Here is a 16,326-nt window from a genome sequence, read left to right as displayed (position 1 = left end):
AAATTAAATAAAATGGACGCTGATACCTCTCTGTAAGGCTTCCTCGTTGTTATGGTGACTTATTTGATTGTATAGATTTTAAAGAAACAATTATTGAAGCAGACAGCAGGGAATGATTAATACGCATGAAGGAACCACTGTCTCTTTGTCACCACCACGTGGAAGAATGGAGTATTACACGATGACAACAGTGGAGTTAACATAAGTTGATGTATTTATTAAATTTACTTGGTGAAAACACGTGGTGAAATATGCCCTAAACCGTGTTATAAAATTCAAACCAATGTATAAAAGTTTTTGTATGAAAAAAAATACAATTTGAATTAGATATTCTTAGTGTCATTACTATATTCTACATATTTGTTTGCAACCTATATCTTTTTCTTAATTGGCATGGTTAAATGTAAGAAATATTTGAACTTTTCACAAGTGCCTCCAGTCCCATCACCGCCCCAGCGGGTGCAGTTCCACCGTCACCCACTGGGTGGCGCGGATTCTCTCGTATGTAAACAGTGACGGTAGCGTTTTGCAGTGGTGGAGAAGAACGTGTACGTCATTTTCACAATGGCGGAGGCTGGGTGAGGAGTCGAGTGTGTGTGTAAAGCGGCGTCGTAATCGTCAGAGCTACATTGCCCTTAATACGCGCACGGTGCCCGAAGATGGCTCTGAACCCCAATGCTGTGGGAAAGACGGACTCAGAATGTACCGAGACGGGGGATCCGCACACGGAGGGTGGCGAACCCCAGAAGAATTCAGCCGCCACCTCGGCCACAGCCAACCAAAATGGCGATCAGCCTGGATGTGGAGACACTGTAATGCCCGAACAAGAAGCCCCTGAACGGCGGAGGAGCGTGCAGGCGGACGCCCGGAGCTGCAGCAGCTCTCCTTCGCCGGCCCAGAGATCGAGCGAAGAGCTGCCACGGAGAAATTTCCAAATCCCGAGGAAGACAAGAGAACGGAAAGGTGGTGCCATATCGCTGCTATTTTGAACAGAGCCTGTCCTGTCTTTTATAATTCTGCTGCATGTTGCTAGCCTGTTAGCTAGCTGCTTGGTTCTGCTGGGGTGAGTTTCTCGGGAAATGTTCGCAGGGATCCCGGGTCGTGCTTAAATTACCGTCCTGCTGTGTAAGCACACGGGTGCTCTTGGTTGGGGTCGCGGCGTTTGCAGACATAACGCTGGCTTTGGTGGGTAGGCTCGGGTTACCAGCGGCCAGCAGCGTTGCAGAAGGCGCCTGAAAGCGGCACTTTTGAGGACTGACCATCTTAAAGCCCACCTTGTTTGGGTTCCACATGCTTTTCCGGGTCCATGGTCCGAGTGAATGCTGCAGCAGGAGCCATGAGCGCGCTGCAGCCATCACCTGACAACATGTGGGTGTCTCTTTGACCTCAGTGAAGGGCATGGTTTAATCCACCCCACCCGTCCATTCAAACTGTTCTCACAGCCCGCCCCCTGTCCCCCAACTTTCTGTCACTTCTATTTCAGAGCACCCCTGAACCTGCACACCTCACTCCAGCACTCCCCCCAGAGATCCCACCATGCAGGTTGCTGCCAGGCTCCACATCAAGTGCTACAGTTTCACTACATGAGGAAAGCTCAGATGAAGTAGCCTGGATTTCACATTTAGTCTCTAACAAGCAGCCATGTGCAGTTATCCTCTCCTTTTCGTTAGCTGTGAGGCTGACTCGGCTTTGTGCCACTCTGCTGGCCTGCTTTCACCCTTTTTTCCCACATAAGGAGGGAGGCTACCTGTCGACCCACAGCTGGAGGCAGATGAAGCTCCACCCAGGTTGCCTGTTGACAGCCGGAGGTGGTTTCAGTCATTTGCATGTGTTTGGATGAACTAATATGTGAATAAAGTCTGGTAAGAGGCTTGGTCGCCTGTGCAGCAGGCTGTAGTCGTCCTAACTGGTCCTTCACCCTCACACATTTTCTGGGGATACTTTTGCTGAACTGATGTAAACGCAGACAGAAAAAGATGTATTTTTGTCTGCATGCTACAGTTCACGTCACTTTCTTTTGGACATTGTGGGTTTTTTTTGCGTTGACGTGCGATTTGTATTTTAACGAAGAGTCGTGCACTTTGGAGTTGAGCTCAGTCAGAGAAGTCTGCCGCAGGTTAACGTGAAAAGCTGCCTTTGCTGCTCCTGCGTCTCCCAAACCAACGAACTCCCTGTGTTTGTGTGTGTGTGTGCAGGCTTGTACCAGTTTCTGCCCCCTGAAAGTCGGGAGTTTGAGGACCTCGTGAAGATCATCTCCTCGTTTTACTTGGAGGCGTCGTCGCGGGGAACCTTCTCCTACTGCAAGGCCAGGCTCATTCACAACGAGCTGCTGGAGAAAGAGGTTAGTCGCCGACTCATTCAAGTCAAACTGCTGGCTGCAGTCTCCGCAGCTGAGATCTTAAACCGGCACAGGAGGGCTGAGTCTTTTTCAGCTCGCTGCCCTCCCGGGTTGCACTTTCTGGGATGCTTCTGGTTCAGACTGTTGTCTTATTTACTGTCTGCTGCCCGTTTGTCAGTTCATCGAGAAGCGGAGGGAGATGAAACAGGAGGGACGGACCGAGCAAGAGCTCACTGAGTCGTACTGCTTCCTTTTCCCAGACAAATCCAAGGTTGGCTGGCTTGCAAAGCCCCGCATGCACGTAAAGGTTTCTTTGAAAAGTTGGATGGCGTTTCTACATGAATCTGAGCTTTGTTTTTCTGGATCTAGCTCCAGTGGATCTGCGAAAAGGGTCTGTCCGTTGGACACTGTAGGATTACTACACTAGGAAATCCATCGATGGGTAAGCTGGTCTCTTCTGTGTTGCCCTTCATGGGGAGACGTGTTTGAGTTGCTGCAGCCACAGTTTCCCTAACCTTTGTTCATTGTCGCTGCAGGCGTTTACCTCTCCAAATACTCCGATTTATTACAAATCAATCCCTTTGAAGTGGGCTCGTTTGGAGACATGATCATTTTTAAAGTGATGAGGGTACGGTCTGCTTCTCCCCCCCCCCCCCCCCCCCCCCCCCCCCACGTTGTAATGTTGACACCTTCCGGTGGCGCTCATGGCAACCGATGTTTTGTTCCACAGGGCCGAATGAAGCACATCCACGAGAACATGCCAAAAAACACTATTGAACCTTCCCCCAAGTTTGACTGTCACCTGTCCAAAAGTGCCAACAGGGTCACGTCTTTGCTGTCTTACAGAGCGTTCGAGCTCACGCAGGTAAGCGCCGGCTCCTCGCCCATCTTTCATGGCTTGTGGGTGCATTTCTCTGAAGTATCTCTGTGTCTCGGCAGCAATATTTTTTCGAGTTTGCGTTTGATGAGATCAAGGCGCGGCCCAGACACGTGTGCCCCTACGCTGTGGTTTCCTTCCAGTACAAAGGCAAGGAGGCTGCGGCAGCTCCTATGACTGCACACAGGTGTGTGATCCTGCAGGAGATGGTGGCGCTCAGCGTGCACGTGCAGCATCTTCACTGTGTAAACTGACTGTTTTTTTTCTTTTATTTGCACAGGTTTAACACTATTTCCCCTGAAGGAAGCAGAGGTAAACTTTATCGTGTATTTTTCACTCATTAAGCTCCCTCTTTAACCAGTATCACAGCTAAGAGTTTATTATTAGCGCCCCACCTCCACCTGCTAAAACATGGTGAGACGCTTTGGTTCTGCTTTCTCTTTGTTTCATGTCTCCTCTGAACTGTGCTGCTGTCCCAGGGAAGAGCTGCTACACTGTGTGGAGCGGGCCACTCGTGAACAAGGACCAGGAGCTGTTCCCAATCTGTTTACGTTCCTTTTCGCGTCCCTACCTTCCTTTCAAACTGTGAGTAAAACCTCGAGTCTGTCGCTGTCCCGCTTCCATCCCAGCGTGCTGCAGGCATTTCCTCTGTTAATCATTGAACGTGTTTTTATGTGCTGAACTTTAACACGACACACATCATGTAAGTGAGAGGGTACAATTAGAGCTCGCCTGTGCAATAAAGAGTCTGTTATGAAAGCTGACTGTTAAATCTCTTCTGCAGACCTGAGAAGTTGGAGATGAACCGGGGCATGCAGCTGGAGCAGGTGAAGAGAAAGATTCCCTCCGTGCTCTTTTCCTGGGACACCTACAGTGTCTCACGGGAAGGTCAGTCTCTTAGTGGGGAACAAACCCTGGGCATGTGGGCAGCACTTTCATCCGATGCCCCATGTTACACAGTTGCAGCTTTGTTGAAATGCATCATTTAAAAAGGAATATAAATACCTACCCAGATGAAGTTCTGAGCTATCTCAACCTACGCTCTTTTCCCTTCCTTCCTTTTGTCTGCAGTGATGAAGTGTGGGATGTCCTGCAGCCTGTTTGAAGTGGTGGATGGAAAAGGCAAAGCAGCCAGTGGCAGCCTGGCAGCGCTGGTCAGCAAGCTGGAGCGGGACCGGATGGTGAGTCACTTGCCTGTGATGGAGAAGTTCCCACAGTCATTTTTAGCGAAACACACTAAATGACCCCATTAAAGATTAAGAAAGGAAATAAGTTCATGGAGAGGGAACAGAAGTAAGTGCGTCTCGTTTTAAAGTAATGAACCAGGACTATGTTCCATAAACTCATTATTGTGGTGAAAACCTTCCCGAACTGGATGAAATACATTTTTACACACGAATGAGTGAAAACGTGTCCAGCATCAGGCTGGTGTTGCCCTCCTCATGTGACCTGGTGTCTGCTCTCCCCGCTCAGGTGCTGGTGAAGTCCTTGTTCGACAGGGGCTTTCTCTTCCTGTTGTCCTCCGCTCAGATGGTTGAGTCGAAAGGTGCCAGAAAGCTTTTCCTTTGACCTAATTTTCTGGTGTGTCAGTTGAACCACCTACTTGTTGCCTCCTGTGAGGGTTCTGCTTTTTAAAAAAGGCTGCTGTTTGTCTTTTAGAGCGACGGGGGCGGGTTGAGAAGAAGCTACAGGCATTATTCATCTTTCAGGAGTCGAGGATGGTTGTCAAGTATGGTAAGTAATATTCACTGTCTCCATGTCCCGTTTCTGAGTGCCAGCATCTGCATTAAACATGAAACTACATCGCTTTGTTAGAGCACGGTTCATATTTCTTACCTCCTTTCTGAAAGCGACCCTTTCTGCGGCCCCTGCAGATTGGCCCTGTGTGGCACTAACATATGTCCCTCATTTCATCGTAGCATCGCGGCAGTTTGAGCCAGACCCGCTGACGGTGGAGCACCAACCAGCGATGCTGTCCTCCATGGAGTCTTTCATCCCTGCACTGCACTATGCTCTGTTTAAGTTGCGTCCAAACCCGGGTAAGGACCTGAGCTCTGGGGTGGAGCGCCAGGCCGCCGAATACCTAACTCGCATGGATTCAGGGACGGTGCGGCCCTTTGTCCTGCCTGACTATAAACATAACGTGGACGAAAGGTTGAGCCCTCTCCCTGTGCCCAGACCTAAATTTAACATGGATGCAGTGCTGCGATCTTACATCCACAACCCCTCTAACTACGTATTACCTCTGAACAAAACGAAGGATATCATTGAACGAATACGGAACCCTGTCCCCATACCTGCACCTATCCCTGCGCCGGCCCCAGTGGAATACAGCCCCGTTTCTGACTGGGGCGGCTCAGACAGGGGCTCGGACAGAGCAGATAGACCTGCAGAAAGGCTATCTCAGGAGAGGACAGCCCAGGAGAAGCCGTCCCCTGACAGCAGCAAGCAGAGGCTCGGCTTGGCCCATTCAAACGGTGCCCAGTTGCAACCCAAGTCCCAGGTTGAGCCCCAGCCTCAGCCCCAGCCCCAGAAGGTGCGGCTGTCCCAAAACGAGTACGATAAAGACAAGATGAAACAGCTTCTTAAGCTGATCCAGCTGCATAAGAAAGCACTTGTGAAGGATCCTGGGAAGGATCGGGGAGAGGACGGAGCCTGGGACGCAAACAGCCTGAAAAGGAAATTTGAAGGAGATGAAAGAGGAGGCGCGAACAAACACCAACGCACAGAGCATCTGAGCAACGGGGAACCCAGCAGAGGTGAGTTCAGCAGCATCTACTTGGATATTTTAATGTATTTCTGTTTGCCTTTGGAGTTAATTCCACCACAGGGAGGAATGTTTCATTTGCCTCTCAGCACAGTCTGATTAGCTCTCAGTAATTGAATAACTTGCATTCATTTTTAACGGTTTCAGTGAGTTTTTTGTGTTGCTAACACCGGTTGCTACTCATACTCTATTCATCAGGGCAACAGCTACTTTCAGATCCTGGAAAAATGTGAAATGGCATTTTTTTTGTCAAGAATACGCACACGTCTGCACATTCTGTCCAAAAAAAGAGCTTTTTGGATACTGATTTGATGTTACGCCACACAGATAAATCAAATTCAGCAAATGCCTCCAATTTTGTGTCCTGCTAGTGGCCCAGGCAGACGACATTGGAGATGAGGTTGTGCAGAGCGACAGTCTGACAGCAGTGATGGAAAGCATGGGCATCTATGACACCGACCTGAGGGCCCGCGGCAACGCCAACGCCTCCGCCGTCAACGAGACCCAGCGCCTTCTCAAAATCCTCCTGGCCACACTCAACAAAGCCGTGGCTCAGGGTTCCATGTCTGTGCCGGCGAACCACGGTGAATCCTCCACAGGGCCAGCGAGAGTGGACTCGGTCCCGCCCGACCCAGCTCTCGGGAAGGCGAACGAACCAGCATCACAAACGAACTACACAGAGGTGAGAGTTGGGAGAATGTTTTGCCTCCAAAGCTTGGTTACAGACCTAAAAGAATATCTACTTGTGTTTTCTGTTCAGGAGGATATGGACTGCAGCCCTGATAGCCCATTCAGCTTTGGCTCCCCACCAGAGCAAGCGCCCCCCTCAGACATCCCACCCGGGGATATCCCCACCAATGAAGGTACCTCAGAGTGTGTGCTTCACACAGGCTTTTCCCTTGTAGGCGTGCTTGGATGAGGTTAACAAGGCATCACTGTGACAGATTTCCTGTGTGCTTTCCTCCAGACAAAGCACAGCCTTTTCCTGAGCCAAAGGCTGAGCCGAAGCCTGAGCAGGAGGCCGTGCCAGCCCCAGAGAGCGACCCAGAGCCGAGGACGCCTGCAGTTCTGGAAGTAAAGGCAACCGCTCCCACTTTAACGCTTGCAGACGAGGTGGCCTTCAGGCCCTCCATCAGCCTGGATACCATAATAAACCAGGAACTTCACAGCCTCACCTCTGACATTAAGAACATCATGCAGACCCGGCACATCTGCTACACCTCGCAGCTCCCCCCGCGGTTACCCCTGCGCAGCTGCTGGCAGCCCAACAGCTGCTTCTCAGACTTTGTTGTGCCCTACGTCTCCCCCGTCTCTATCCAGGGGTATGTGGAAGCACTGTGTGAGAAGATGGACAAGCTGATCCCAGCTCCACCTGCTCCCTCCGCGGCCTCCTCTCCACCCCCCCCACTGACAACATCTAGTCTTACAACCCCACCCCCAGCGCCCGTCCACACTTCCAAAACTAAAGCGGAGCCCTCGCTCTCAAAGGGCACCGCTTCTTCCCAAGGCGGTAAAACGGGCAACAGCAAAGATTCGCCATCCACGAAGGCTAAAACGGAAGCTTCGTCAGCGGAGCCGGCGGGAGACGTTTACTCTCCCTCTCAAGTCACACCAGACTCTCCAGAGCTGAACTCTCAAAAGGCCGCTCCTGGCAGCGGGTCCAACCTGCTGGCGGGCAGCCTCATAGGTCAGCTGAAACCTGAGGTTTTCAGCAGCTTGGTGGAGATTTTTAAAGATGTCACCAAGAACACCGTTAAATTCTACATCTACTCCGGGGACGAGGGGGAGGAGAGCACCGTCTGCAAGGAGATCAAGGTACAGTGGCAGGTTCCAGTGTGGCCTGAGACAAGGTTATCGATCGACCGTTGGCTTTCTGTTATTACTGTTCCAGTTTGTTTGTTAAATGCCAAAAAAAGTGACTTATTTAAATTGCTTGTTTTATGTCTGCAGAAGATCAAACAATAAAGTCTTTAGGTGTATAAACCAGAACCGATCTAGATAAACTAGAAGAAAAATTGCCTTGTTGTTTGGACTTCTTAGCTGTTAAGATTTGCTTCTTTTAACTGGTTGCATAAAACAAGAAAATTGAAACTGTTAGTTTCTCTTTATCCCAGTTTTTCTAAAAATAAATGTAAATTTATCTGGAATAGAAGTGTAAGATTAACTGAATATAAGCACCTGTAGTCCTAATGTTGTCATTACAGCGTTCTCCACGTAGTTTTTACATTAATTTTCTCCTGTTTTTTTCCCTTTAAATGAAGTTTAGGAGAGGAAAAGTGCACATCATTAGTGAGACTATGCAGTAGCCCCCTTTTCTTTTCTTTTTTTTACCCTCCCCAATGGTTCCGGACCCGGTGCTTCGCTTTCTCCTGGATTTGTCGGTCATTCAGCGCTCGTATGTGTAAGAGAGGGGGACACATTCCTCTCTCCATCTCTAACAATTATGTCTTTCCCTTCTGTCTCAAAGGAGTACTTGAAAAGTCTTGGCAACAGTGAGTGCAGCCCGCAGACATTTCTAGAAAACAGCAGCAGTTTGGATAAGCTCCTCATCATCATCAGGAATGAGGACATTGCTGCACATGTGCACAAGGTAAGGTACAGTCCTGTCCCGTCCCGTCCTCTCAGCGCCGGTCTATAGCTCAGGCTGCCATTGAACACAAGTGGGGGTTTTTTCCAGGTTATTTACATATTTCCTTCAATTCTCACGAGTGAAGACGTTTTGGCCACTAAAGGCAGAGGAAAAAAATCAGTATATCAGCTGCTGTGCTGTGATAATCCTTCATAACGGCACTTTAAGGTGCACTCACCCACAATTTTTCAAGATTCTTGGCAGGTCTGTTGTTCAAGCATCTTCAGGGGCTTTTTCTTTGATTTAGCCTCTTGGTTTCCTCTGTGGCTGAGTGTAATTGTTGCCTGAATCAATGATGTTTGGATCCGACCTCTCTGGGGGCCATAGCATCGGTAATAGGAGTCATATTCCTGCTGCCGCTAAAGAAGGCTCTTTATGGCTCTTTTACAATACATTATTAACATTGATGGCTTCCTCCATCTGTTAAAGTGATGGCATACAGTCATTCACACGCTGTGAAAGTGATGGAGGAGCCACATGGACTCAATCATATGCCTTCCTGATCGGTTGGGATAAGAGTCTCTGTGACTAAGATGTTCGGACAAAAAGAACCTTAAATGAGCCGCTGTGACATTTATGTTCTGGTTATGACTGAAGTTTTAATATGAATATGAACGTCCTCTCGTCGCTGGGCAGATTCCGGCTCTGGTGTCTTTGAAGAAACTGCCGTCGGTGAGCTTTGCCGGTGTGGACACTCTGGACGACGTCAAGAACCACACGTACAACGAGCTGTTTGTGTCCGGGGGCTTCATGGTGTCTGATGAGTTCGTCCTCAACCCTGATCTCATCACACAGGGTAAGTTTTCCTTTTCTCTGCAGGATCTATTGGAAGCGTTCCTGAAGTGATAACTGAGCCCCAGAGGAACATTTTAGCCCTATCGTCAGCCCCAGAGTCATGTTCGTGCAAATTAACGACGCTAAAAAAATGGATCAAGTCTTCTTCTGTCATAACAAAGGAAGAGCATGATTACTATGGGATATAATGCTGCGTTCCTCCCCAGTTTGTTCGAAAAATGCATACAATTTGTAAAGCGATGGTTGGCTACAGTGGAGCTATGTTAGTGTTAGCTGAGCTTCAGGAGCAGTAGCCGCTGAGCTTCAGGAGCAGTAGCCGCTGTGCTTCAGGTGTTGAGTTAATAGCAGAGTTCACTATCTGGCTCCGTTTCAGACTGAGAGAATTAGAGCTGTGTGAGAGAGGTGGAGCTGGATGTAGCCTCAGATGTTAAAGATGCAGCGCACATATTTCTACTGTCAGATTTCTTTAAGGTTGACGCACGATGACACGCTAAATGCATTCTCTGTATTAAAGCTCACCGTTGAGCAGAGTCTGCAGCAGGTTTAGTTGTTACATCTTTTCTTTTGTGTTGCTTCCTTTCTTCAGATCGTTTGCAGGGGCTGCTCAAGTTCTTGGAGGAGCAGAGCACCCCTGAACACCCCTGGCAGTGGAAGGTGCACTGCAAGTCCCAAAAGAAGCTGAAAGAGCTCGGAAGGTCAGTATCTGAGTGGATCATCCCAAATAGTAGCAATGGCATGAAAATATTCTGCCATAGCAGTGTTTGAAGATTTGTTTTCTCTCTAAGGTTAAATACTAACGCCATGGGACTGTTAAACCTGCTGACTGCCTATCAGAAGAAGCATCTGGTGGAGTTCCTCCCGTATCACGAGTGTGACACGCAGTCACGGCAGGCTCCGGACCTGGAATGCCTCATCAAACTGCAAGCTCAGCACACACAACAGCGCCACCTCATCTTCCTCACAGGTAGGATGTGGGTAACTGTATCTGTTATTGCTCTCATTTTCTTTCCTTGATCCCTTTTAACTCTTACTTTCTTTTCTCCTTAAACAGAGAGGCCGTTTGAAATGTTCCTGCAGTATTCCAGAAATGGAATAGTGATAGCGAGCATTGACGATGTGATGAGCGGTTTTCACAGTCTGATAGGATCCATTAATCAGAACGAGCTTCCAACACCACCATCGACTGGTGAGTGGAATCATCAGGAAGAATCTGTGGATATCGGTGTGTTCAGTGGTTGATGATATCTTTGTTTCTGCCTTTCTTTCCTCTCCTGCTCTGCCAGTAGTGAATGATGAGTGCGTGGAAGAGGACATGTCATTAGACTCTGATGATGGCGAGCAACCAGCCGCATCGGATCCCTCACAGCAGATAGAAGAGGTTGAGCAGGAAAAGCCTCCGCTGCCGCCCCCACCGGAGATGGAGGAGTTCCGTCCTCCGCTCCCGAACCAGCATGCCACCCCTGAGAGTACGGCGCTGTCTGACTGCAATGCGCTCAAATCGGCCATCTCTCAGTTCAAAGCTACCAACCAGATTGGCTTAGGCTCCGCAGACATTGGCAGCCTGTCTCCAGGAGGCTTTCCTGTAAATCCCCACCAGAGCTTCCTGTGTCCCTCTGCCCCGTGGTCATCCTACACTGGTTCTTCTAGCTATACGGCCTCGCCGGCATACTCCGCCTCACCCTGCAGCAGCACCCAGGATCAGGAGTACCGTCCCCTGACCACATCCTCCTCTGCAGTTCCAACCCCGCCTGTCATGGTCACAGCAGGACCCCTGGCCAACCTGGCCTCCCTCCCCTTGGAGGTCAAACCTCCCCCTCCACCTCACCTCATGATGCTGGGTCGGACATATGGGTCGGACGCTGGGGCTGCCGGGACCTCCCCGCACACCACAGCCCTCCACAGCGACCCAGCCCAGCCCGCTTTCATGGCTGGTATTCCTAAAAATGCAAGTGCACCCCCCACACAGCAAGACAGGACACTCAGCGGCCACGGGGAAGCTGTATGGGGGGTAGCAGGGACCAGCACTTGCGAGACTGCCAGCAGCCACGGTGTGGTCACGTCTGCACCAGTGGACCCCAGCGTTCTCTGTAAAACTGGGGAGATGCATTTAGGCAGCACCCCCGGTAGTCGGGGGGGCAGGACTCAGGTGAATTGCGCTGACAGCCACGGAGCTTCCATGGGTATTCCCACGGTACCCAGGGGAGGCTCTGTACTCAGACCGAAGATGCCTCCCCATCCAATGGGAGGTGTCGGATATGGTTGTATAGGTGGCATCCCCGGACAGATGGACCATGGGCCTATGCGGGGGGCTTTGGGTCCTGGTTCTTTAGGGAGCTACCGAAGCAGAGGACCCCCCCCTTTAGGACTTTGGCCTCGGCTAGGACGAGGACACGAACTGAGGGATGGGACTGGAGGTGGGCCCTGCTCCTGGGGTTACCCGGTAGGCAGGGGTGGGCCACAGAATTACTACACGGACTACACATACACTCACAATTATGCCCCTGAATAGACAATCAACTTGATCAAAAGGGCAATGCAAATGACATAAACCAGAGACTATTAGAGCTGTCTGAATGTATATATTTCCTTGTCATAAATACATTGATTTAAGTCGGTAAAATAAGGATCCTGGTTTTCTACATTAATAAAAATTGATACGGGCAGAGCCGAGCGTCCTGTTGTGTAAGCTGTCTGTACACTCTTTCCATGTGAGACCCTGTTCAAACCACTATATTTATATTTGCCAACAAATGTTAATGGCCTTCCAGCTTCTCAGATTTGATCATGTTATTTCTGTTTGTTGCAGTTTTGAAACGGTTTGTGAACAAGGGGAATGGCTGATATTTTTTTAAGGAAAAAAAAAAAAAACCTTGTGAATGAAATTTCACTTTTGCTGTTGGTTTTCTTTTTTTTTTATTTTACATATTTGGTTGTCCAAAAAAATTCTATTAAAATAAAACATTTCAAATATTGTTTGTGTTATGAGTTTGACGGCGTCAAGCAAACCATTAAAAGAAAAGAAAAACTGAAGTCGGATTTCCTCGCTGTCATTTCACGAAGCAGAAAAAAAGCCGCCCACCACTCCAATTAGCTACAGGGGAACGATAACGATGGTTCAACATCACAAAGAAGAGTAGAATAAAGAGCACTGTGAGCGAAACGAGATGAAGTTCCTGAATACGAACATAATGGATCAAAGGATGTTATTGTGCAGATGAAAGGCATTTTTACAGTGTTGTGGAAAGCGTTTCAGATCATGACGGAAGCTCTGCAGTAAGTTCTTCTGCTGTGTAAACTGTGTGTTGAACGCTTTATTGCAAATGCAGCACTTTAAAATATTGAGGCTCCACGCTGAGTGCATTTGGCTCTTTAAATCTACCACAACTGCAGCAGTCATTAGGAGGGCTGCTGCTCTCCCTGTGAGAGCGTAATCTAGCAATTCAGTGGCCCAGCGGAGTAGCTCCTTGGAATAAACACCAGAGGGCGCCATTTCACCACAATGTGAGAAACGGGTTTTTGTTTTTTAGTCCTTGCCTTCTCCACACGATTTAAACCTGGAGCACTCACCAGAAATGCAGGCCAGCTGATTTAAGTGAACTCAAACAGGAGGAGGAAGCTCAGACCTTACTGACCAGGACAGAAAAACACTGTTAATTCAACCACAGCAGTGAGTTGGCTGTAGCTGAAACATGCAAATATGTTGTGTTGAGGTAAGTCATTATTAGAATTCTTAAATAGCAGCAATATTTCCCTGCACATGCAGTTTACAGGTACTTTAATGTTGCATTTAACATGTATTATGGAGGCCTGTTTTTGGTCCTGGAGCCTTTACTGGATTTCAGGTGAATTAAGTCCCATCATCAGGACATTTACTCTCTAAACATGTAGGATAATGTCAATTTAGATAATTGTATCAGCTGCAAAAATCAGAGAAGAGTCATAAAATTGAACATAACCATGAATCCATGAGCTCCAAAAAAAAAAATCTAATATAATCGAACAAATTTACATTTTTATATCCGACACAGGGCCCTCATTCCTGTAGAAACGGTACTTTTGCGTCTTCCTTTGACGGATGCCAATTCAGTGCCATGAAAAAAGGAACTTATTGTCTACATACGCTGTAATATAAAAATTAAAGTAGTGAAACTAGTGATAAGAGCGCAACGTTCAAAACTGCAGAATGTGTCCACATCATCTCAGTCTGTCTGTAATAAACTGGTGACACCTGTGCAGCTGTAACTCGTTCCATCTCAGCTGGGATAGGCTTCTGCATAAAAAAAAATATTAACATTTGATTCATTAATAAATCATGGTTTATTTTAAAGAATTATTTAGTTTTATATGTGACACAGCATACGAGGTTGTTGCCATCTGCAGCTGCTGGGGGATAATGGCAGCCTTCACTCCCGTCCAGAAGCCCCTCTGCCCCCCCCAACGGTCCTCTTCATGACTTGGCCTCACCTCCTGGTGGCTGTGTTTTAAGGTGAGTTGGGCGGTCTCTGCTCGATGACTCATCGCTTGAGATGAAGTCAGTGAGGTGAAAAACTCAAATCTCTGGAAGATGCGTTTATATATTTTTTTACGTCTGGAAGGAAATCATTTTTCAAGCTGTTGGAGCGTCAGTGATTCAGTAGTCCCAGGAGGCTTCATTTCTTTTTGTTGCGCCTTGGTTTTAAAAGAAATCATTTGGATGATGTGTATGTTCCTGAAACCACTCTGCACCCTTTGTACCATCCCTCGGTCTGTCAGAGAATTCGATACAAGCCGACCAGATGAATCCCTGCAGTTAAAATCCCAATCAAAAGAATTGTGTTTTAATGGACAAGTGTGACAGGTAATAACAAGGAAACCTCCAAGAACTAAAGCATGCAATGAAGCCAGTGGAAGAAGCAACAAGAATCGAATGCTAAGGATGAGTACAAAGACAGGAGGATGCTGTAAAAGAATAAAAAAAAAAGTGGCCATGATGAGTCACAGTGTAAAACTTAAAGTACTTGAAGTCATTTTGCTTGTCAAATCCTATAATACCCACCTAAATTCCACTTACTACAGCTCTGTAAGCACATAACTGTCCCAGAGAGAATGAGCCAGGAGACTGCTCCTAATGTGCTGACTGGCATAGATCAGAATGCATCAGTGCATGCGCTTATTTGTTTGTTTGCAATGAAATATGACTTATGGGCCGATGGTGTTCGTGTTCTACGCTCCCCACAGCGCTCTAGGACAGACTCAGGTCTGACATCCCGCTGCTTTATGCTGCTTTGGAAGCACAGAACCTGGCCTGCAGTTCAGAAGTATGATAAACAGCCTTTTGTCTGGTGGAGCAGTCTTAATTTGTTTTGGTCTTTTTTGGAAGCAATCGACCTAGCGCTTCAGAGAGATTCACGGTGGAGCATAGCTGGTGTTTGGACGGCACTGAAGTCAATGTCTTGTGTGTCTCCCAAGCTCATGTTCCAATTTAGGTGTCCAGTTGAAATTAAATGGTAGTTTTAAGGTGACACTGGGTCTCCTGGGGGCCTGTAAATGAGGATGTCATATAATCTAAAATATGCATACGTATCTGACACAGCTGGATGCTTCCACTCCTGCAGGATGACTGCTTTGACAGCTCAGTAATAGCCTGTACTGACAGTCAAAGCAGCCCAACACTTGTAAAAACAATTCAACTTGTGCTATTCCTCTTTCACAGTAATCAGATTCTCGACTCAGATGGTTTTAAATCCCTGGGAGCCCAGCTGAACTAGGAAAAACAATTAATCTGGGAAGGGAAGTGCATGTCTTAATTGAAGCCTGATGGAGTGTTGTGCCTGTGAGAGGGGCATCTTTTCAATGATCAAGGGGTGCTTCATTTACATCTGGCTAATTTCTTAGAGCGACGTTGGAGGATAATTTGCACACAGCGTACAGACTGAGCCATAAAAGCTTGTACCTTTCTGTGTAGAAAGGAAATGTCACTTTGATTTTACGGTGTTATTATGAGGATGGCATATTGATGTGGGGATGTCAGCATAAATGAAAGAGTTCATGCTGGAATGCTCATATTTGTGTCTGCTGACTATCACTTGGTGTTGAAAAGAAAGCTGGTACATAGAACAAAAATGATCATTAAGTGTGCATTGATGCCTTCTTTTTTTAATAATTAAAAGTACTTCAAACGGCATCAGAATACTACCTTCACGCTTTGACTGTGATATGCTTCTTACGCTTTGGTTGATTCTCTAAATCAGCTTTGAGCTTACATAACCAGGTTCCCCTGTGGACACGTTATCAGATGCTCACATTGTGTCCTCTGCGCTTTACTTATGTGCAAATCATATCAGAAAGTATAAATCCCAGCCCAACTGTGTGTGTGTGCGTGTGAGAGTGTGTGTCAGAGAGCCCAACCAGATTAAAGAGACTTAAAAACACTGAAATTGACAAAGCACCTGTTTTTTATCCTCGGAGTAATCTGCTTAAACCTGATCCCAACTCATCACACCAGTGAATAACAATGGGTCATGACGGTCTCTGATGATACATGAAGTTACATCACGCTTACATATCAGCCTGTTATGTAATCTTTGTCCAGGGATTTCAGTGTTGCGTACCCCTGTGGAAATATTCACAGCTTGAATGGTAAGAAAAACAAGAGCACGATGAGTTCGCTTTCATACACTTTTACCCGTTTGATTTTACATCTTTTTGTGTGCAAATTTACACCAAATTCAAGTTACACAGTATGGCTTTATCCTGGCTTCAAACAAGTTCTAGTTTATGGTTTAGAAATAAGCAAATGCTCCCACTCCAACTTTGCTCTGAGAGATGGAGAGATGCTGACATTTTCCCCGAGACGTTAGGATTACATCTAATCTTATCCAGCCGTGATGCGATTTTTATTCCCCTTCGAGTGTTTGCATACAGATTAAGCAGTCTGTGGA

General features: G+C 47.5%; 1 protein-coding gene across 2 annotated transcripts; it reads left to right on the top strand.

Moving 5' to 3' along the window:
• The first annotated feature begins 553 nt into the window (after positions 1-553).
• tasorb (transcription activation suppressor b) lies at positions 554-12,378 on the top strand. 2 transcript variants are annotated; one of them, XM_072366245.1, is made up of 23 exons: positions 554-963; positions 2,196-2,341; positions 2,517-2,609; positions 2,708-2,780; positions 2,875-2,966; positions 3,069-3,203; positions 3,278-3,402; positions 3,496-3,527; positions 3,695-3,800; positions 4,000-4,103; positions 4,287-4,396; positions 4,689-4,761; positions 4,875-4,949; positions 5,135-5,974; positions 6,354-6,664; positions 6,743-6,845; positions 6,950-7,797; positions 8,450-8,572; positions 9,248-9,407; positions 9,993-10,101; positions 10,192-10,370; positions 10,458-10,592; positions 10,693-12,378. In XM_072366245.1, the coding sequence occupies exons 1-23, from the start codon at positions 660-662 to the stop codon at positions 11,913-11,915; spliced, it is 5,499 nt and encodes a 1,832-aa protein (XP_072222346.1). In that variant the 5' UTR covers positions 554-659; the 3' UTR covers positions 11,916-12,378. The 2 variants fall into 2 exon arrangements, with proteins under 2 accessions (XP_072222346.1, XP_072222345.1); XM_072366244.1 differs by having other exon boundaries at positions 10,690-12,378.
• The last annotated feature ends 3,948 nt before the right edge of the window (positions 12,379-16,326 follow it).

Source organism: Leuresthes tenuis, unplaced genomic scaffold (genome assembly GCF_036924035.1).
Source record: "Leuresthes tenuis unplaced genomic scaffold, fLeuTen1.0.hap1 SCAF_16, whole genome shotgun sequence".
NCBI lineage: Eukaryota > Metazoa > Chordata > Actinopteri > Atheriniformes > Atherinopsidae > Leuresthes > Leuresthes tenuis.
This window is presented reverse-complemented; position numbering and strand designations above follow the sequence as displayed.